At 41.9% G+C, this 21,907-nt stretch overlaps 1 protein-coding gene across 1 annotated transcript in view; it reads right to left on the bottom strand.

The window, feature by feature from the left end:
- Positions 1 to 21,907, bottom strand: part of ptpro (protein tyrosine phosphatase receptor type O) — a 94,213-nt gene that overhangs the window by 8,058 nt on the left and 64,248 nt on the right. Inside the window, exons 15-24 of the mRNA XM_079494723.1 lie at positions 18,743 to 18,881; positions 18,248 to 18,368; positions 14,553 to 14,621; positions 12,240 to 12,323; positions 9,103 to 9,138; positions 8,409 to 8,490; positions 7,379 to 7,469; positions 6,063 to 6,139; positions 4,804 to 4,938; positions 3,637 to 3,759 (exon numbers count right to left, since the gene is read on the bottom strand). Of these exons, the coding sequence (XP_079350849.1) occupies positions 3,637 to 3,759; positions 4,804 to 4,938; positions 6,063 to 6,139; positions 7,379 to 7,469; positions 8,409 to 8,490; positions 9,103 to 9,138; positions 12,240 to 12,323; positions 14,553 to 14,621; positions 18,248 to 18,368; positions 18,743 to 18,881 (957 nt within the window). The remainder of the gene's footprint in view (positions 1 to 3,636; positions 3,760 to 4,803; positions 4,939 to 6,062; positions 6,140 to 7,378; positions 7,470 to 8,408; positions 8,491 to 9,102; positions 9,139 to 12,239; positions 12,324 to 14,552; positions 14,622 to 18,247; positions 18,369 to 18,742; positions 18,882 to 21,907) is intronic.

Genomic DNA, 21,907 nt, shown 5'->3' with positions numbered 1-21,907 from the left:
TTTTCCAACAAAAGTCTCTCCAAATCAAGGAATTAGTGGTCGTTGATTGCGTTTTCCATGTATTCATCCATACTTCATCACTTATATCAATGCCCATCTCTTTTTCCCATCTCTCTTTCACATACATTGTAGAATCCTTTTTCAACGACATAAGTCCATTATATAGTTTACTCACAAGACCCCTATTACTTCCTGAGCCATAAGCATTTGTAAATATAGTGATTAGACTTGTTGTAATACCTGGAGTAGACCCTTTTACCTTTTTACCAAAATAATCCCTTACCTGCAAGTATCTAAAAAAGTCCTGGTTAGCCAACCCATATTTCTGCTTTAAGTTTTCAAAACTATCAATATCTCCATTTCTTATCATAGTACATATAGAGGTGATGCCATTGTGGTGCCATTGTTTGTACCTATTGTCTAATACTGCTGGTATGAAGTCAGGGTCATATGCTGGCCATCTTAAAAGTTTTGCCTCCCTCTGAAGATGGAAGCGTTTAACAACTTCCAGCCATATTTTGAACGATAAATTTACCCACTGACTCCTCGTCTGAAACAGTCCTTTCTCTCTGTCAGTGCAACCCAATAGTGACTGTATTGGTATATCCATCAGGGATAACTCTATGCTTTTCCATTTTGCAATGTAGGGTCGGTTACACCAATATACCAAGGGTCTTAGCTGAGCTGCTAGATAATAGTCCCTTAAAGATGGGAGAGACATGCCTCCTCTCTCTCGGGGCAGTTGTAAGGTAGAAAATTTCACCCTTGGCCTTTTTTTATCCCAAATAAAACGTGAGATATGTTTATTCCATTCCCTGAATTGTTTTAAAGGTATTTCCACTGGCAGTGACAAAAAAAGGTATAGTAATCTGGGTAAAATTACCATTTTGACTGCTCTTATTCTGCCACCTAAATCGAGAGGAAGCACGCTCCACCTGCCAAGATCATCATACATTTTTTCCGTTGCACCTTTGTAATTTACGTCAAACAATTGCGACAGGTCCTTGGGCAAATTCACACCTAGATATTTAATATGAGATGAATACCAATTAAAATTGTATTTTGTTATGTTTTCTTGTGTAGGATTGTAATTGAATGTCAATACCTGGGTTTTATTTACATTAAGGGCATACCCTGAGTAAGAACCATATGTTTCCAATATTTCCATCAGTGTAGGTAGCCCCGAACCTGGGTCCATGATTGTGACAAGGACATCATCAGCATACAACCCGATTTTATATTCTTCTCCACCTATGGATATCCCCTTTAATCTTATTTCCTCTCTAATTGCTTGGGCCAGCGGCTCGATGAAAAGATTGAAGAGGCTCGGGCTGCTTGGGCAGCCCTGACGGCATCCACGTTCCAGGGCTATGGGATCGGAAAGACTACCATTTATTTTTATCCTTGCTGTAGGGGAAGAATAGAGTGCTTGAATGCGTTGTATAAAACCCTCACAAAAACCAAATCTGTGCATTACTAAGTAGAGGAAGCCCCAATCCACGCTGTCGAAGGCAGCCCTAGCATCCAGACTGATTACGATAGCGCTGGATTTTTCATTATTAATCTGCTCAATAACATGTAAAGCCCTCCTTATATTATCTTGGGTTTGCCTGGTTTTCAAAAAACCCGATTGGTCCTCATCGATGAGAAATGTCATTGCCTCCTCCATCCTCCTTGTTAAAATTGAGGTATATAGCTTATAATCTGTGTTTAACACACTTATGGGTCTATAATTCCCACATTCCGTTTTATCCTTTCCTTCCTTGGGGATAACAGATATAAAGGCTTCATTCCATGATGGTGGAAGATGACTTTCCTTTAACGTGAAATTAAAACACTTCTGCAGTAGGGGGAGTAAGTGTTCCCTCATAGCCTTATACCACTCAGGCGGAAATCCATCAGTGCCAGGGGATTTATTGGAGTTTAGGCTAGAAATGGCTTCATCTATTTCTTCTTGTGTTATTGGTGAAATTAGTTTTTTATTCATCATTGTGTCAATTGAGGGGAGGTCTAGTGATTCCAAAAAATCAACAATTGTTTGTTTATCTGCCCTGTCCGGTTGGGAGTATAGTGATTTAAAATGTGTTTCAAATGCATTCTGTATGCTATCCATATTACTGGTAATTTTATTTGTAACTGGGTCTCTAATTTTATATATGGTGTTTTCGGCCTGTTGTTTTTTAAGCCTCCAGGCTAAAAGCCTCGACGCCTTAGGGCCAGCCTCGTAATATCTTTGCTTCATAAATCTTAGATTTTTTTCCACTTCTTCACTCAGTACTTTGTCTATTTCTTGTTTAATATTTTTTATTTGGTTTTTTATTGTAGGTTCCTTGTTTGTAACATGCGCTTGTTCTAACTCCCTCAGTTGTTCTTGTAGTTTCGAAAAATGTTCAGCCTTTGCCTTTTTTATCCTAGCTGTTCGGGCTATAATTTTCCCTCTGAGAACCGCTTTAGCTGCATCCCACAATATACCTGGGTCCACGTCTCCCCTGTCATTATCCTGTAAATATTCAGTTAGGTCTGATTCCATTTCTTCTCTAAATACAGCATTATTTAAAAGGCTGGTATTCATTCTCCAAAGTGTTTTTCTCCTTCTACCATCTAAATGAAAAGTCAAGTATACCCCTGAGTGATCAGAAAGGTCTCTCTGGCCCACTCTGCACTCCTTCAACCTGTGCAAGTCTGCATTGAACACAAATATATAATCTAGTCTTGTATGAACAGAATGTCTTGCACTAAAGAAAGTGTACCCTGGGGCTGATCCATGCATGGCACGCCACACATCAATTAAACCCAAGTCTGCTAATACCTTTTTAATGCGTTTTTCTGTAGGGGTTCTCTTTCTCTTTTTGTTTGTTGAGTCCGAGTCATGGAGCGTAGCATTTAAGTCACCACCAAAAAACAAAGTACCATATGATTCAGCTGCGATCAAATCAAATATTTTTTATATATAGACATAGTACTGCCCGGGGGAGCATAGACATTAAATAATGTAACTTCTTTTTGGTCCAACTTTCCCTTCAATAGAACATATCTGCCCTCTTTATCAATTATTTTGGATATGAGTTCAAACTGAATCGAGTTAGAAATCAGGATAGCAACCCCTCTTTTTTTACCGTTTTTATATGAGGAGAAATAAGTGTTCCTAAACCCCATTTTCTTTAATTTTTCGTGTTCTGCATCAGACAGGTGTGTTTCCTGCCAGAAAGCAATATTTATCTTCTCCTTCTTCATTTTTGATATCATTTTGCTCCTCTTAATGGGGCTATTTAACCCATTTACATTTAGGGATAATAAGTTATAATGTTGAAGATTCATATTTTTTTTTGCATTGAACCCTGTGTGAGTAATACTACAGCCCCAACAAGCGAGCCCTGTAATCTAGATTTTGAACAAATAGGTAACCTAGACCTCAAGCCTGTGGTTCCAACAAAAACCTGCATTTCAAAGAACATACATTGTACCTGTAACAACAACAGCCCGGACCTCAGCAAAAAACAAAAAGACAATAAAACAACAAAAAAAACACAGAGAATTTGTATTTCTATGCTTTTGATGTATTACTCGTGTTCACCTTGCTCACTGTGAATGGCTCTGGAGAGTCTGCTAAATGCCTACATTGTAAATTGCACTTACATATCCCAGTCTGAACTTCCTGATGGTCCACTCTGGTGACTCTGTCTCAGACATCATCTCCACACTGACCTCCCCGTACATGACCGGGTCGTCCGTGAAGGGCCAGTAGTGGTCACATTTCACCTGTTATAACAAACACAGCACACACACAAACCCAGTGGGTAAAGTAAAACACTAAACACGGGTGATTTTCACCCAGATAATGTATTATATTTTTGTAATTGTCATAATGTTGCTGATGTCTGAGGTGGGTGGGTCTTTCAGTACCTTCATGATGCTCAGTGACATCATAGAAGGTAGGTTTGTGTCCACATCCCTGTTTTTTTCTACAGGCAGGTGTTCAGGTGAATTTCACCCGTGTTTAGTGATAGAGTGATAGAGAAAAATCCCATACATCCACAATGGGCTTTTTTTTTCACTTCACATGTCCCAGGAATGGATGGACCAAAGACGAAGTTCCCAGCTCCATTATTATAATTTTTTTAATAATATCCAGGTTTATGATAGGGCCCCCCCATGATATCTATTTTTAGTTTTTTGTTTGTGAAATGTCATGATGAAATATTAAAGAAGAGTACCTCAAGTTGCCATGTATTGCTGTACTTCAATATATTTTGATGAGGGGTATTTAATTTTTTATGGAAAATGTACATTTGGGTAAAATATACCAGAGTTTAGTGATGGTTTGACAAAAAGGATAGTGTTCTAGGCTTAAGTACAATTTGTTATTTGTACTTTACTTGAGTAAATTTGGGGGGTCCTTGAAGATTTGTAGATTTTGATTATTATTACAAAATATACAGTAACCTCTTCAGCCCCATATACATTTCCCTGTACAATCTTTTGAAAATAAGCTCACGGTGCGTTGCGAGCGTCACACAATAGCATCAAAAGTAGCAGATCCGCAAGCTCACACCGGGGCATGAAGCAACACATTCTGAGCTTGTAGATCTGCTAGTGCTACTTTTGCTATTTTTGAATTTGAATCCTGAAAAGTAAAAGTTTTGGACATACTGTATGAGGATTCCGCCCAACAGGGACAATATATTGACAGTGGCCACTGTCAATTTCTACTCGTTGAGTGCTCTGCTCCTGTGTATGAAGTAAGACCAAAATGGCCGCCACGTGAAGATGGTCTATTCGAGTGACATGTTCTGTGTCTCTCACCCTTCGGCGTTCGTTGCATTGTGTGAGCATGACGATGATAGGGCACTTCTGCTGGAGGACCATCTTCCAGAAGTCGTTGCGGGTTTCAGGCAGAGGACCCTGGGTGGCGATGTACTCTCTAGGAGACTTGTAACCCTGGGAAGAACCACACACATTTTTACTGAGAGCACACTGTTCCACCGGGGTTCTCCTCTGACTCATTTTGAACTAGAGTGTTTCCACTGAAAATTAATTGGATCAGAACCCTAACGGTTGGTTCAGAACAGAAACCAAAAAAATACTTTTTTCTTGCCCTGAACTGGGAACCAAAGTGGGCATGCCACAGTTCTGCAGGTCAGTGGCGTTTCCAGGAATTACATTTTGGGCAGGCAAGATGTGTTAATTGTCGTCTTCCCATGCACAATCGTAGCACTAAAGGTTTTCAAAGAGATATACCTGCCAGACGAGTAGGATACAAAGGCTGAAAGGCATGCATTTACATTCCAATGGGTGATTGAGGGTCGCGCTATACTGCAACGGCCAATCAGCTGTCCACTAATAGTTCTCAGGTCTTGTTTTTGTCCTCTCGTTTTTCTCATTGTATGGATTTTGGCCAGGCAGAAATGGATTTGGACAGGCGGACGCCTGTCCTCGCCTTATTGTAGATACGCCTCTGCTGCAGGTTGGAAAATGCAGATACGATATGAACAATGGCAAAAGCAAGCGACAAAAAAAGAAAAGGCAAACAGTAACAGCCTTTGATGATTGAATTTCCGCCGTGAAATGGACACTGATGTTCGACACATTGCTGGCCAGGCCTGGAATCGAACCTGGGGCAACTGGGGACTTCTGCTCCCCAATCGGGCTCTCTAACCATTAGCGATGAAGCCCCCAATTACAATGGTTCTGCTTAAAACTGGTGGAAACACGGGCCGGTTTGCAACCGGTTCCATGAAAGCACTAAGGTTCCAAGTTCCTTTGGTGGAAAAGGGGCCATTGTGTACTTTCAACACTATGCTGGAGCGTGCATGCAAATGCACTCATTTCCGTCCGCAGTTCCTACATCAGACCGGCCTGTGGTCTGACAACAACCCTGATAAGTATAAACTGGCCTGTTGTTATATTGTAGCAATGATACAGTGGATGTTGAAGACGACGTTTAGGCCTTTAATATCTTTTCACAGCACAGAAGAGCACAGCACAGGCTGTGAGTCAAATATGATATTATTAATCAAATATGATAATTGCGATTAGGTAATAATTGTGACAGGCCTACTCACTGGTATGTAATTGGCATTGATGTAGTCGGAGCCTTCGTCATTATGCATGCAGATCAGCTGCACACGGCTGAAGTCATCTGGAGAGAACAAATTTCCATTATTTGTTTCATAAACCGTGCTCTTTCTACATGGCATTCCCCTATTTTGGACATGTTGATGAAAATTGTTGATTAAAAAACATCCAAAAGCTCATGATTGCGTTATGAGCTTCGTGATCAACTATTTGCTATCTCTGAACATTTTTTAAACTTAAAGCTGCACGTTTCTACCCCTGTATAAGTGCTTAAATGTGTATCCTTGAGCTAATAGAGCCTGCCTGCTTGCTCAGGGGATAAATTCTATCTTGACCTTCAGGTCAACATTCATGTCAGAAGTGATCAAGTGAGCCATCACTTTTGACATGATCTAAATGTCTCAATAGAGGAGAAAAATACATCCACCCCAATTGTATAAGTTATATTGTATTAGCATACTCTACCATACAGATTGGACAATATTATATTTTATTCATAAAAGGTTACATAGTGCTGCTTGAAAGTTGTTAAGTGTGTCTGTGTGTTATATTTCATATTTAACCTGTTTTTTCCCATCTCCTGAAAAGCAACAGTTTTGGACATACATGGTTTCTGCCCGACAGCAACGATATATTCTCGTTCAATAATCAATATATCGTCTCTGTCGGGTGCCGTGGAAACCTCATATGTCCAAAACTGTTAGTTCAATTAAAAAAAAGAAGCAAATGTAGCAAACCCACAAGTCCGAAACGTGTCTCTTCATGCCATGTTTTGAGCTTGCAGATCTGCTACTTTTGCTACTTTTGTGTGACGCTGTAGTAAAGTAGTGCGTTCATTTAAAGAAAGAAAAAACACAAAGTTAGAATATGGAGATAATACATTTTTGGCCAACAGCAACGATATCAACTCCTTTTCTTTTTTTTTCTTTTTATCCCACGATTTTGTAACCCGGAGACAATGCCTCCCTAAGCTGTAATCCTGGGCACTACTCTCCCTTTGCCAACCTGGGGAGAGCCCCGAACTGAGCAGGCCACTTCTCATCACCTGACAGGAAGGGGAGTTTCCCTGGTAGGACATAGCGAGTGGATTGGAAGGAACATGCTTTTCCAAACTGTTCCTTTCCGCTCCATCAGGAGGGGGGGGGGGGGGGGGGCAGTATAGAGACCAGGATTATTTTTTGGGAGGGTATCTACTATCTAGTATCTACCCTAGGGCTAGGGGACACGGGGAGAACAAACTCCACACAGAAAGGCCCTTTCGCCAACCCCACATAATCTCCATTCCAACATACAGGGCACTCACATGGCAGGATGTTGGTGTAGCGGTTCTTGGGCCTGTTGATTGGCAGGTCGGCTGCATCGTGCGACAGGTCCAGACCCACACTCTTCAGCTCCTGGAAAATAAGAAGAACTACTGTTAAAAAGAAAATCACACCCGTGTGAAGTGAGGGGCACGCTCTTATCATCGTACATCATCATGACGTAAAATAGACACTACCATGTATGTCTATTTGCTCAGATACTATGACGTACAATTCTCCATTCATTGTCAATGGTAATGTTTGTTTAGGACAGTTTGTGGACAGACACTAAAAGCTGGATATAGGAGGGGCTAGCGCGTAGCGCCCCAGTCGGCCCTCAAAATAATAATAAAACACGAATCCATGAAGGATGGACGATTCTAATCTAGGTATCTAAGTCTCTGCGGTGGTGTGGAGGAACTTTACCCCTTTGCCATGCACGCCAGCATCCCACAATCATGCCTTTTCAATTCACTTGAATGAAGTGGTCAGATGCAGCGGTGGAAAAAGTACTCACTTATGTATATACTTAGGTAAAAGTTTCAACACTATACTCTGTTACAAGTAGAAAAGTATGCAGTGCAGTGTGTCCCGTTTCACAAGTTTTCAAATGTGTAAAATGTCTACAAATCTTTTGAAAATAGCAGATCTACAAGCTCACAATGAGCTAATGTTAATGTGTGTTTTGTAATGAAAATTAAAATCTAAAAAGTAACTATAGTAACTAACGTTTTCAAGTAAATGGATCCGAGATGTAGTGGAGTAGAAGTAAAAGTATTGCAATTTGGAAATACTCAAGTGAAGTAGAAATGCCTCAATGTTACTTAAGTACAGTACTTATGTAAATGTAATTAGTATACTTTCCACCACTGTCGAGCAACCCAGATTCATGCCTTTTCAATTCACTTGAATAAAGTCGTGGTCAGATGGGCGGGCCGCAAATGCCTTGGCCTTTAGAGGGACCTACCTCGAACTACAGGGAGAACTTGTTGGCAGAGTCTTTGCTCATGTCTTTCAGGTAGATAGACCTACCTCGAACTGCAGGGAGAACTTGTAGGCAGAGTCTTTGCACATGTCTTTCAGGTAGGCGTCAAAGTCGTCCAGCTGGACAGGACTGTAACGACACAGTAGGGCGGTTCAAGAGTGGACAGCAGGGGGCAGTAGTGTACAAGACGAGAGTCAAGTGAAATGCTCTGGACTGGAGGACTAGGCTTACAGTTACATGAATGCAATAATACCACAGTGAAGTAGGGCTGCAAACAGTTAATCCACATAATCGCTGTATAGAAAATTATTGATATTTTAATAAAATAATAAATTCATAATCAATCCCTATTTTGGGCATGTAGGCAAATATTTTCTTATATATATATTTTATGGAAAACAATTAACAAAATAAATAAATAAAATAAATGACAAGTAAAAAGCACAGCCCCCTCGCGCATTAAAAGGACAATATCAGTCACCAGAACCAAGGACGAGTGTTTTCAATGAGTCTCAATATGGTTAAAATGGAGTTTGAAGTTACAATGGGTTTGTATAGGAACAAAAAGTGCTGTGACACTGACTTATCCCCTTCAGACCTGAGGCTGATTCTAAAATCTAAAATGGTTTATGGCCAAACTATACTTCCATGTACGACCGTGTTGCTTTGCAAAAATAACTGAACATGGGTTATATTCGGTCGCCGGTCATGGTATGAATTAGCCTCTAGTTGTGTTGTTACCTTGTTAGCTTCCGTTTCTTTAAAGCTGTCTTGCTCCTACAAAATGCAGAAATGGAAAGCATGTGTATGACGTGTGCATGCGCTTGTACCACCGTAGCGCCACTGTCCATCCACATTACTGCATATTAGAATACAATCATTCCGCTACGTAGTCTCTATCAAGCAGAACAGACTAACAGTGAAATAAGAAGTATTTCAGAATAACATAATCACACGATATTAGGACATGAAAATCATGCACAGACTCCACACAACATATTCTTAACCACTTGCACCCTGTCGACCGATCTCCAAAGCTCACAATGTGTCATATTGCAACCCATTGTGAGCTTGTAGATCGTCTATTTTCGCTAGTCGTGGTGTGCATACTGTGTAGGGCTTAAAGGAGCACTTCACCAATCTTAAGCCTATCTTCGTCTAATTTGTCCATTATTAGATGGAACCATTTGATTTCTGTCTACTCGGTTTGTGTCTTAGAGGAGGGCTTTTGCCTATTCAGAAACCTGCCTATACCAGTGGCATCATCAATGGGAAATCCTCCTAGAAAGGCTTTCCATTTGTGGAAACATAGCTTTCTATTTGTGGAAACATAGCTTGCTATAATAGAAGTAATTGTTCTTGTACGAATAAAACACAAGATAAAAACAGATTAAATCTTGTTTGAAATATACCAAACCTGTCATTACTAGTTTAGGCAGGTTTCTGAACTGTCCACAGCCCTCCTCTGAGACACAGAAATGACAGAATGATGTAGACGAGAATGCTGCCATCGTATGATGAGTATTAGTGAGGACCAATTTCGTGAAGATAGGTTGGAAATGGGTGAATTGCTCCTTTAAGTGGTTAACCACACTGTGCACGTTAGTTAACATGAATAAAACTGGTCTATTCACGCTCACTCACTAGTCCCGCCACACTCCATGCTTCTATTCACGCTCACTCACTAGTCCCGCCACACTCCATGCTTCTATTCACGCTCACTCACTAGTCCCGCCACACTCCATGCTTCTATTAAAGCTCACTCACTAGTCCCGCCACACTCCATGCTTCTATTAAAGCTCACTCACTAGTCCCGCCACACTCCATGCTTCTATTCACGCTCACTCACTAGTCCCGCCACACTCCATGCTTCTATTAAAGCTCACTCACTAGTCCCGCCACACTCCATGCTTCTATTCACGCTCACTCACTAGTCCCGCCACACTCCATGCTTCTATTCACGCTCACTCACTAGTCCCGCCACACTCCATGCTTCTATTCACGCTCACTCACTAGTCCCGCCACACTCCGTGCTTCTATTCACGCTCACTCACTAGTCCCGCCACACTCCATGCTTCTATTCACGCTCACTCACTAGTCCCGCCACACTCCATGCTTCTTGCATTTGATTCCGGAGTCAAACCTGCTCCTACAACCAGAGACATGCACTACAGTAGGATCTAGGCTACAGGCACACTCACAGCGCGTACTGGAAGAGTGGGCACCCAAACATTGTGGGCACCTCAATGTTAAATTGGCTATTTTTCATCCCGTAAAAATAGATTATTTATAATAATAATAAATGTACGGTATGCAGGTATACAGGTGCCCACTCTTCCGGTTACCCCTCTCCTATAGAAACAGGAATAAGAATTACAGATGGTGCGTGCAGATGGCATACAGAGAGCAAAACCAGCATTGGACACTACACTACAGAAGACAAATTCCAATACCCAAATCTCTGCTCACTCACTCACTACACACTCAAAATTGTTCGCGTCCCAAAATGGTAATCTGCTTTTGGAGGAGCCGAGATGCGCAGAGCAAGTGGGCTCTCCAAGCCGCTTGCAGCGCCAAACAGCGAGTGTACAAGCAGTGTTCACTCCAGCCTATTATCGTCCGCTAGGGACTAGGCAGTCAACGAAAGTGTTGACTGCCTATCTGTGTTATTGGGTGGACCGTCTCCTCGGGCTATGGGATGGAAACCACGACAGATTGCGAGATGAGGTCTACAGTCATACTTAAACTAAACATAATGGTCTGAGAGTGAAAGTGTCCCACTTGATTAAACAGAGATAAAGTACATTTATATCTGAATAGCAGTGATCAAAGCTACTGAAGCAACAAAAATGGGTTGATCTTTAAATATACAATCATGCTGTGTGTTGTGCATTGGTGTGGAGGAGTGCATGTCAAACAGCTCATATGCCATGAGAGAAATGCAGCGTCTAATGTACAACATGACATTCAGGAGGAGCGAGCGAGGTAGGAATGTGAGTATTGGAATTTGGCCGTTAGTTCAAACTGCTCGATTCCTCCGGACTCGCATCGGATGCGAGACTAACTCGCCAGTGGAGGACGCAAGTAGAGTGAGCGAGTGTGGAAGTATTGGAAGTATTGGAATTTGGCTATGTTAGTAGTACAACAAGATCACAAAGTCAGTCCAACCATAAACATAGTCTTACGAGACAGGGTTCCACATGCTAGGACATTATCTGGTCAGTTTCTAACTAGGTAGTGTACTTGTTCATAGTTCATCCCGTGAACCAACTTGATGTACTAAACTTTTCCTTATTATTTATTTTTGGTTATTTCGAATTTAGAATATATAGAAGAAAGGGAAAGAGAGAAACTATTTTGTGCTACAAAATCTCGGAGACATTCCTATAGCTTAGGGTTGTTCTAAAATCTTGTCCACAAAGTCTGAAATCAAAGGTTCCTCTTGAATTGGCGGAGGGGGAAAAACATACCGTATAGTCTGTGAAAATTCACTAACAACCAAAACATTTTTATTTATTTTTTGCCAAAGTGGTTGACTCAAAGTGGGGTCCTGCAGGGACCCTCAGGATTCCTTGATACAAATGAACCCTTACAGTTCTGTAACTCTGACTTATTGGGGTCCATGAAAAAAAGAAAAGTTTGAGAACCACTGGTCTAGAGTTTTGCTGTTCAGTTCAAATCAAATTCTGTGATTTCTTTCCCACATTGATTCCAGACTTTTCCCTGACACCGCACAGTATGACTGGAACCCTGTCTGGTAAAAGAAAAAAATAGAAAGAATACATCTATGGCAGAAGGGGTTTTCGCTGACGAAGACATGCTCCCTCAGATGCAGTGGGTGATGCTTGTGATGCTTTGGGCAAACAGAGCTTACTTACCAAGGATTAATATAAAAAGCCAAAAGATAGTCAGTCCAAAGGCAGGATGGCAGGAGGGTAAGGAAGGCAAACAGGCTTCTTCGCCTGAAGGGGGGAGGGGTTCAAATTAAAACAAAAACATAGCAAAACAGAACACCAGTGGGTGACAGGTTGGGACAAAAACATGGCGCTCCGTTAGTAACGTGGCACAGAGCGATTGAAAGGTTACAGTGGTGGACACTGAAGTACTGACCTCCAGAACATGAGTCAAAGTAGACTTGGTCAAATATGACTCAACTGCATGTGAAAGTTGCTCTGTCAAATCTGTACGCGGGTCAAAGTGCTGGAGTAGTCAGTACTTAAATACTTAAGTATTCAAAAGTACAAATTCCGAAGTACATTTTATTTTTTATTTTATCATGATTGCATTGCTGGTATTGAAATTTAGACATTAAAACGTATTACATTATTTTACAGAAATGTTCTAAAAGCAGTGAAATAGGCCTTAAGTGGTTAATTCATAATGTACTTTTCCCCCATGCCTAGAAACGTAGTGGAGTGAAAGTCCAAAAGTGTACAAAAATACAAATAAGCAAAGTAGAGATATTCTAAATATCAAGTGTAAAGTACTCAGGTAAATGTACTTGTTGCCTGTCCACCACTGCAATGTACACAGTAATTAGCGGTGAACACAGGGTTAATGTTGCATGCTGCAGTTAATGCTGCTGAGTACATTGATTACATCAGTGGTTCCCAAAGTGGGCTCCGGGGACCCCCAGGGGTCCTTGAGGGAGTTCTAGGGGGTTCCCAGCTAAATGATAGTTAGGAACCAAATGCACCCTTATGGGTCATTTGTTCCATTTGGAGTTAAATTAACTTAGATTTTACAATATACAGTGGGGTACCAGAGATAGAAATGCCTTTAAATGGGGGCCCGTAGCCTAATTCAGGTCAAACCGGGGGCCCTTGAAATGAAAATGGTTGAAAATCACTGCTAGAGCCGCACAAATCTTCTCTTATGGGTAATCCTTGGCATATATTTTCAAATGGGGGGTCTGCAGGCTAATGAGAATAATTTTGGGGGTCCTTGACATGAAAAAGTTTGGGAACCACTGGATTACATCACCACTTGATCGCAGATTACTTGAGATAATCGACATTATTTTTTGCATAATCGTTGCATAAACCTCTTATCTCCATATATTATTTTGTGTTTTTTCATAAATTAACGCCCTACTTGATCATACTACAGCGTCACACAGAAATATCAAAAGAAGCAGATCTGCAAGCGTCTGAAATAACCATGATATTGATTTAAATAAGATGACATGATGTCGTCCAGCCTTGCTATATGAACCTCATTCATCCCTCTCCACCAACTGCAGTCGACTGCTTAGGTCCAGTTTCTCTGAGTACGGTCAGAGGTATGTGGCTACTGTCTACCACGCACACATTGAAGACACAAGCTTTGCAGAAGTAAAGATGAACTGCACCAATGCTGACGTACGTGTTGATGGGTATATGATCGACGTTTAGTGATGAAGGGCATGGTACGATCCAATAGAATTCCAAAAGATGGAAGCCAAGTTCTGCCTTAACTGACCGTCTTTCAGCTGTTATATTAATCATCCTCTGTGTCCTCGTGAGGGCATTAGTGCAGGTTTACCATCTCACAATGAAGCTGCATGAACTGCAAGAGTGAGGGCCCCCATTTCAGAGGGCTGTGTGACTGTCATATTTAAAACAGGGCAGTCTGCTAAGCATTGTATTATATTCTTTAAAAGCAGATTAGCAGGAAAGCCAATCCTAAACCAACAAGGCGTTGTCAGCGTGTTTTTATTTTGATATAAAAACGTTGTGCTGCTGCTTGTCATGTAAATTTGAACAGCTTGCTTAGAGTAAAATGGGTGTTTTGTAGAAACCGTGTTAACCACTTAAAACACTCAACCCAGCATCCATTTTCTGGGGGAACATTAGCCAGAAATAGCAGATGTACAAGCTTAGCTCACAACGTGTTGCGTTGTTTCAGATCAGATCTGCCATGCCCCGCTAATTCTCCCCTGAATTAAATATTCCACTTTGCAGGGTCTCGAGGGGCAGGCTTTGAGAAACAAAACCTGAGGCAGGTCTGCGTGTGCAAAGTGTCAGTTCCCACTGAGCACGATAACGTTACACAGGAGGCCAACACGGCCTCCAAAGTCACAACAGTTTTTAGAAGGAACATCCTTAAAACTATGGAGGTACATGAGCAATCTGATTTCATCCCATTTTGGGGGATTATATTCACATTTTATTTGAGCTGAGAACTAAAAAGAAATAGGAGAGAAGTCCTACCAGTTGTAAGGGAGTTTGCCGTCTCGCTCGAAGGTAGCAAAATTGACAAAGGTCTCGGCACCGCATTCCCTGAAAATAGCAAACAGAATCACAATCATCATGAGTTATTCTTCATGTAGAATGTACTCACACCGAGTAGTGAGTAGTGACTGTGTTTCGCACAGTACTGCCACAATTAGCAATGGATATTTACAGTTCTACACCAGGGTTCTCAACCCGTGGGTCGCGACCCCTCGGGGGGTCGCCAAATTATTTTAGGGGGTCCCCAAATTATTTTTAAAAAAAAAGAAAAAATAATATATTTTTTTAAATTTTATTTTCACGATTTTTCAAAAATAGCAGACCTACAAGCTCGTAGCGCGCCACTCGGTGGCGCGCTATGAGCTTGTAGATCTGCTATTTTTCAATAGCTAAATTATAACAATGCTTAAAACACCAAAAGGGGTTCCCGCCCAAAATGGTTTAAGGTTATTGTAGCAGTCAATTTATATTGGGGGTCGGGAGGGGGCGGGGCGGGGGTCCCGAGACATTGCCAAAGCATTTCCGGGGGTCCCCGGCCAAAAACGTTGAGAACCCCTGTTCTACACCACTTGATTGAAGAGCAGCATGAAAAGGCAACAGTGCACTCTAAACACAAATGGGTGTTTCAGCTTCAGCGGTTCTTTATTGCGGTTGTGGTGCTATAGCACCTCAGTACTAAACCCCAGTCAAACTGATCAAAGTAAGCCAATGTACTTGGCTACTGTTCAGTGTTCACCACTGGCAGTTGGCCCTTATGTGTTCTACAGTAGTTCACACATGCAGAGCCCAGAGCCGTTTACCAAAGTTATATGATGACAATTAAATAAAGGAAGTGAGAGGGGAAGCATGAGTGGTGAAAGTAGCAATCTCAACATTTATTTTCTTTTTTTTTTCAACTTGTGTGGCTTCAGCACTTTTTCTTCTTTTTTCTTTTAGCTACGGGCAGCTTTCTCCACGTTGAAAATTAATGTGCAGAATCTAACAGAACTTAAAGGAACATTCACCAATTTTCAACCGTATCTTCATATAATTGGTCTTCACTAATTGCTCATTATAAGATGGCGCCATATCAGAAATGCAGTGAATTTGCTCTGGGTCTCGGAGGTGGACTGGGCTGTGGACAGGCCAGAAACCTGCACACCAGTGACATCACATCTGCCACGGGAACACCCCTTGTGCACTGCTAAATCCCCAAATAGTGGGTAGTGTGACTTGGGCGCAAGATAAGGCCCAAGGTTTGAAATGGGTGAAGTATTTCTTTAACCACTTAAACCATCCGTATTCTGGGGAAAGCTTTCGCAGAAGATATATAATGTAGAACGAAAACAGAAAATACACTCATATGCTTGCCTTCTTTCTATGGAATTAATATTCAGTGGTTCAGCTGGTTCTCAAACATGTTCTATTCTGTTCTGTTTGACCACGGACCCTCATCTGGAAGATTTTGAGCCAGGGACCCCCACGATTTAAAAAATGTCCAAGAGTTTTCAAAGAAATACAAATCAAAGCTAAATCGGCTATTTTTGAATGTAGCCAAAGTATAAAAATAGTGTTTGGAGTGGTTAAAGTGAATTTGTGTATTGCATTCTCGGCTGCTGAGGTGATGCAACCTCCCCATGTGGATCAAAATACATTTCTATGAAGCTGGGAGCTCGCATGTTCTGCTCCATACTACTACTATAACATAACGTCATAACATGTACGGGTAGAAACCTTGTACTGTATCTAAAAGTGAGGGGGGAAAGGATGTGGTCCAAATGAATCCAATATGGTAATACTTTTCATTGGTTTGATATTTATCAAACCCCAAGCCACACTTTCACCTTTTTTTCCCTTCTCAATAACATTTGTTTAGTGCATTAAAAAAAGAAAACATAAAAGGTTGAAATATGGAGATAGAAGGTTTCTGCCTGACAGCAACAATAAGGCTCAATTGGGTCTAGAAAGATAAATAATAAATGAGCTTGTGAGAGGACAGTCGTGATATACATCCTAATGGCATCAGAGCTCTCTCTCTCTCTGTCTCTGTGCTTCTATAAATACTGTCTCCAGCCAGCCATTAAAACCTACATTGCTGTCGGACAGAAACCTCTCATCTCCATATTCTAACGTTTTCTGTGTGTTTTTGTTGTTGTAAATTAAAGGCCGATCATACTACAGTGTCACACAAAAGCATCAAAGTAGCAGATCTACAAGCTCGAAACGCATCGCGAAACGACACGCTTGGAGCTTTCAGAATCCTGAAAAGTACCGTAACAGTTTTGGAGACATGAGGTTTCCACCCGACAGAGACGATATACTGTATGCAATTGCTTAACATAAGTGGTTCCTGATTAAATCTCGTAGATTGTAGTTGTAGTTTTTCTGCAACACACCAGGATGTCATGCGCATACCCTCTATATTCATTCTTACAGTAATTGCTATAGAGCGTCGCAGTCCCGCCCCCTTTCATGACGACGAGAGACCCAGGAAATAATCCCCCATTCATTTTCAAAAGTATTTATTTAAAGATCTGTAAGCCTCAGACAAAGCCAACTCGGAGCGTGACAAATCATGACAATAAACACAATATTTTGGGTCGAACAAATAATTACAAAGAAGAAAAACAACAACAAAAAGTGTTGTACCCTGCCCTTTTTTTCTTCTTTCTAATTAATTGTTCGGCCCAAAAAATAGTGTTTGTCATGATTTGTCACGCTCCGAGTTGGCTTTGTCTGAGGCTTACAGATCTTTAAATAAATACTTTTTGAAATGTCTATGGGAAAAATGCATGGGGAATTATTTCCTGGGTCCCTCGTCGTTCTGAAAGGGGGCGGGACTGCGACTGCGTTTGTTCAGTAACAGGGAAATGTACTGTCTCTCCAGCTCTTTCACAAACATACATACAATGAAATACAATTTCAGCCAGGTGACAAAATGTCAGCCAATCAGGAGAGAGTGCCCATTCATCAGCTTCATTTTGATAGTGTTCCAGTTCCATGTCTTTGTGTCATCACTTCCAAGTTCACTTGTTTAATCTGTATCCTGACCCAGTTCTCTATTCTCATTGGACAACATTTGTTTCCCGACCTGAAAATGTATTTTCTGTTTTTTTTTCTTCCAAAAAGGTGTTTTAATCATGAAAATGTTGCACAAAGTTTTGAATCTTTCAGAGCAAACGTTTTTACTCAAATCTTTGCTTCTGGGGGTCCCTGGGACAACATATTTTCAGATGGGGGCCCGCGGCAAATACAGATCATTCTGGGGATCCTTGACGTGAAAATGGTTGACCACCACTGATATAGAAACATAGGTTTTTCTGAAAACTGTCATGATTGAGAAGACATTTTGTAGATTCTGCCCTCAGGTCTGCTCACGAGGGCCGCTAGCCTGGGTTCCATACTAGTCATTAAGTAATTAAAGCGGGTCATGTTTGCATGTTTGGAATTGAAACAGCTGAAATAAATAATATATCAATATTCTGATATTAACCTGAGGGCCGCATTAAGTGATGGTGGTGCCAGTTGCCCATGCATGTTAGAGTTCTACTGGATCTCTTATCCACTAGTACCTCCCTAACATTTTCATCTCGTTTTTATTTGTTGACGAAATTGTCAATATCTTAGTTGCATGTGGTCATAGTTAGAGGGACTGTCACCTGGTCATATGTGGTCATAGTTAGAGGGACTGTCACCTGGTCATCTGCATGTGCTTCTTGCGTAGAACCAGTAGGAATAGAACCAGCAGGCTGATGAGGAGGATGCTGAGGATGGCCAGCGCTGAGATGGCTGCCACGCTGGGGTTCATCTCTTTGGCTGGAAACGCACACACACATGCACACACACACGCACACATGCACGCACACACACACACATGCACACACACACGTAATTCTTTTTTTGTGTATTTCGCCTTTATTTTATATATTTTTTATGGAGGGACAGACAGTAGGCTGACAGGAAATGGGGAGAGAGATGGGGGGAAGACATGCAGCAAAGGCCGTCAGGACCGGGAGTCGAACCCGCGGCAAAAAAAAAGAAAAAGGTGAATAAAAACAAGCTGATATTTACTCGCGCCCCAAACATGGATCCCGACCCACTGTTTGGGAAACATTGTTTTATAGTAGACAGTGTGTACCTACCCACTGTCACGGCGATGTGTGCGTGCGTGCGTGCGTGCGTGCACCTACCCACTGTGGTGATGGTGATGTGTGCAGGTCTGCTGGGGCTGCTGTAGCTGTAGCTGGTGACGGTGCAGTTGTAGGCGGAGGCAGGCTTCAGACCGGACACCGTCAGCAGGTGGGAGCTGGTGGTCTGAGGCTCCCGTGCCTGTAAGAGGGAACACGCACGCACGCACGCACGCACGCACGCACGCACGCGCACACACGCACACACGCACACACGCACACACGCACACACGCACACACACACACACGCAGCATTGATTTTGACAGCAACTCGACTAAATATCATGCGATTTTAGTAGCCTAATCTACAGCTGATTTTGTCAACTAAAATGTATGTTGGCGGGTCTTGAAGGCGCCGTGAAGCCTGATTTTACACTTGGTTGCATGCTGAAAATAGCCGATCTTCAAGCTCACAACGTGTCGCCAACTGTTTTCAGAGTGCAACACCCGAGTTCAACCAAACATAAAATTACGTCTTATACTTGAATGTAAACAGATGAACTATGAATTATCCAGAATAATTACTATCATGTAATAATTGTCATCGGCTTTTCAATGCCACCGCAGATAATCAATATGCTGGCTAAAACCTGCCGGAGTCACTTCTTTTCCTCTTCGAATTGATACTTCTGATCTGGTTTCCTCGCCAAAAGCAGAAACCATCACACGTCAGCCTGCGAAGTCATGACCCCGACACGCAGCGCAACATGCTCCTCGAAGCTGTTGTCTGCCCTCCCGCGACTTGTGTTTTGAGTTAACCCATTCAGGCCTGACGTCGAAATTAAAAAAAAAAAGTTTTCTAAATCATGACAATTTTCGGAAAGATTTGAGGCACATTTTAACGATTTTTCAAAAATAGCAGACCTACAAGTTCATAGCGCGCCACTCGGTGGCGCGCTATGAGCTTGTAGATCTGCTATTTTTCAATAGCTAAATTATAACATAATGTTTAAAACACCAAAAGGGGTTCCCGCCCCAAAATGGGTTAATGGTTAATGTGGTTAAACGCTAACGTGACATGGATGCGTTCCAGGTCTCAATGGATTAAAGTGTCACCGCCGTGGCTATAAATGGCGTTGGACGTGCGTGGCGACAGACAAGACACATGCCAGCGGTGATGAGGCGATGAGGTGATGAGCGGATGAGTGTCACAGATCTGGTGGCCCCTGGAGGAGTGGCTCCTTGATGCCCACACCTCCCTTGGTCACACACTGAGGTCATTATTCTGAAGATGACAACCCCCATCGCCCACCAAACAAGAGTCTGCAGACCATAATACTAGCAGCCTCTGATGCTACAGTATATGCTCATGAATCATGATACATACAGTACAGTACATGTAGCCTATATATAGTAATTTTTTTAACGGCGTCACACAAAAGCATGAAAAGTAGCAGATCTACAAGCTCGAAATGCGCTGTGTGGCGAAGCTTTTTGAACTTGTCGATCTGCTACTATTATCCACTTTAACTTTATATCTGTCGATATAGTGCTTGTTGTAGATTGGCTATTTTCCCTATTTTATTAAGAGTTGTAGATTGGCTATTTTCCCTATTTTATTAAGAGTTAGTTGCCTGCCTCAATTTACCCTGGGACTCGTTGAAAACCTGGTTTGTACTATTGTAGCATAGTTTATTGAGGGGCGCTAGGCTCCTCCACTGCATGGCTTTACTATTGTAGCATAGTTTATTGAGGGGCGCTAGGCTCCTCCTACATGGCTTTTGAAGATTACGGCAGCCAAGTCTATGGGAGTTTGTTTAGAGCACTAATGACGAAAAAACGTTTTCCAGCCAAGTTTATGGACTTTAATCTTTGTTTAGGGCTGCACTAAATGACAACGTATAAGACGTCATGTGGCCGATATATATATATCTGGTAACTCATTTTGTTTCATACAAGAATCAGGCCAGGATGGATCATTCACAGTTTAAACAGTAAATTGAAACAGCACCGGAGAATTCATAGAAGAAAGAAAGGAGACAGGATGGAAAAGGGAAAGAAACAGTATACAACTGTAACCAATGTGGGGGGAAAAAGGTGCCCCTCACTTCACACGAGTGTGATTTTATTGTGACCACAGGTCGTTTTCATTTACTATGAAAACAAGCATTTCACGTTAGTCAGTCCGTCACCCCAGGCATAACCATATATGGTCATGCCTTGTGACATCACGTGACATCATAAGGGATGGAGATCCCTGATCTGACCTCAAACCACTGACCTTCCCCATTCATCCTTCCTCTTCGATGTCTCCCTTTTGACTGATACCTGTCCATTCAAACTCTAGACAGGCCCGCCCCAAAGTTATTAGTGCAGCCGCGCCCGGCAGCCGGCGAAAACTAGAGTTCTAACAGGCCCGAAAATTAAGGCCCGGCCCCACCTGGGCCCTCATCAATCCCTGTACACTCAAGACACTTCCCCCGCTGCCATCCTTAGATCTCCATATATGGAGCTGACCTGTCCTGACATTCCATATGTTGATCTGACCTCATCAAACCCTGTACACTCAAGACATGCTCCATATATCGCCAGTACATATTCCATATGTTGATCTGACCCCCCCATGCCAAAGAGGCCAGCGCTCGCCCAGCAGTCTGCTGTCACCCAGGCGGATGCATGCATGCGACGTCGCCCTTTAGAGCGAGGTCGCTTCTCGGCCTCAGGCGTCTTACTGGTTATGACTATAACTATAGTTATCATGAGTTTGTTACTGTAGGTCAAACAGCAGTTTTAGATGTTATTATTCAGTTATTGCAAATCACCACATCAATATGTGGATAAAAATTGTAAGCTATTCATGGGCGCCGCAAAAAAACTCTTCTTACCTCTCCTACTCCATCTACTCTACTGTTCTCTCTTCTCATGGAAACTACAGATGATGTGTAGCGCACTCCAAAGAAATACATACATAAATCATCCACTGAAGATACAAATGTAACCAAATATAGTCTGCTTTCTCACTGCACAAAGTGCAAAGTGAACAGTGTGAAAATGGACCCTTCCACTCAGCATTCCGTGGTGTACCACCCATGCACAAAATAACCATATATTTGACTGCAGATATCACCCTCTATAAAATATGAAACCACTGCAGTCAGCTACTCAGCGTATAGTCCTAAAGCCTGCTGCTTCTAGTGAGATTTAGATTAGATTAACTATAACTGCTAT

This window comes from Electrona antarctica, assembly GCF_951216825.1.
Source record: "Electrona antarctica genome assembly, chromosome: 23".
NCBI classification, from domain to species: domain Eukaryota; kingdom Metazoa; phylum Chordata; class Actinopteri; order Myctophiformes; family Myctophidae; genus Electrona; species Electrona antarctica.
This window is presented reverse-complemented; position numbering and strand designations above follow the sequence as displayed.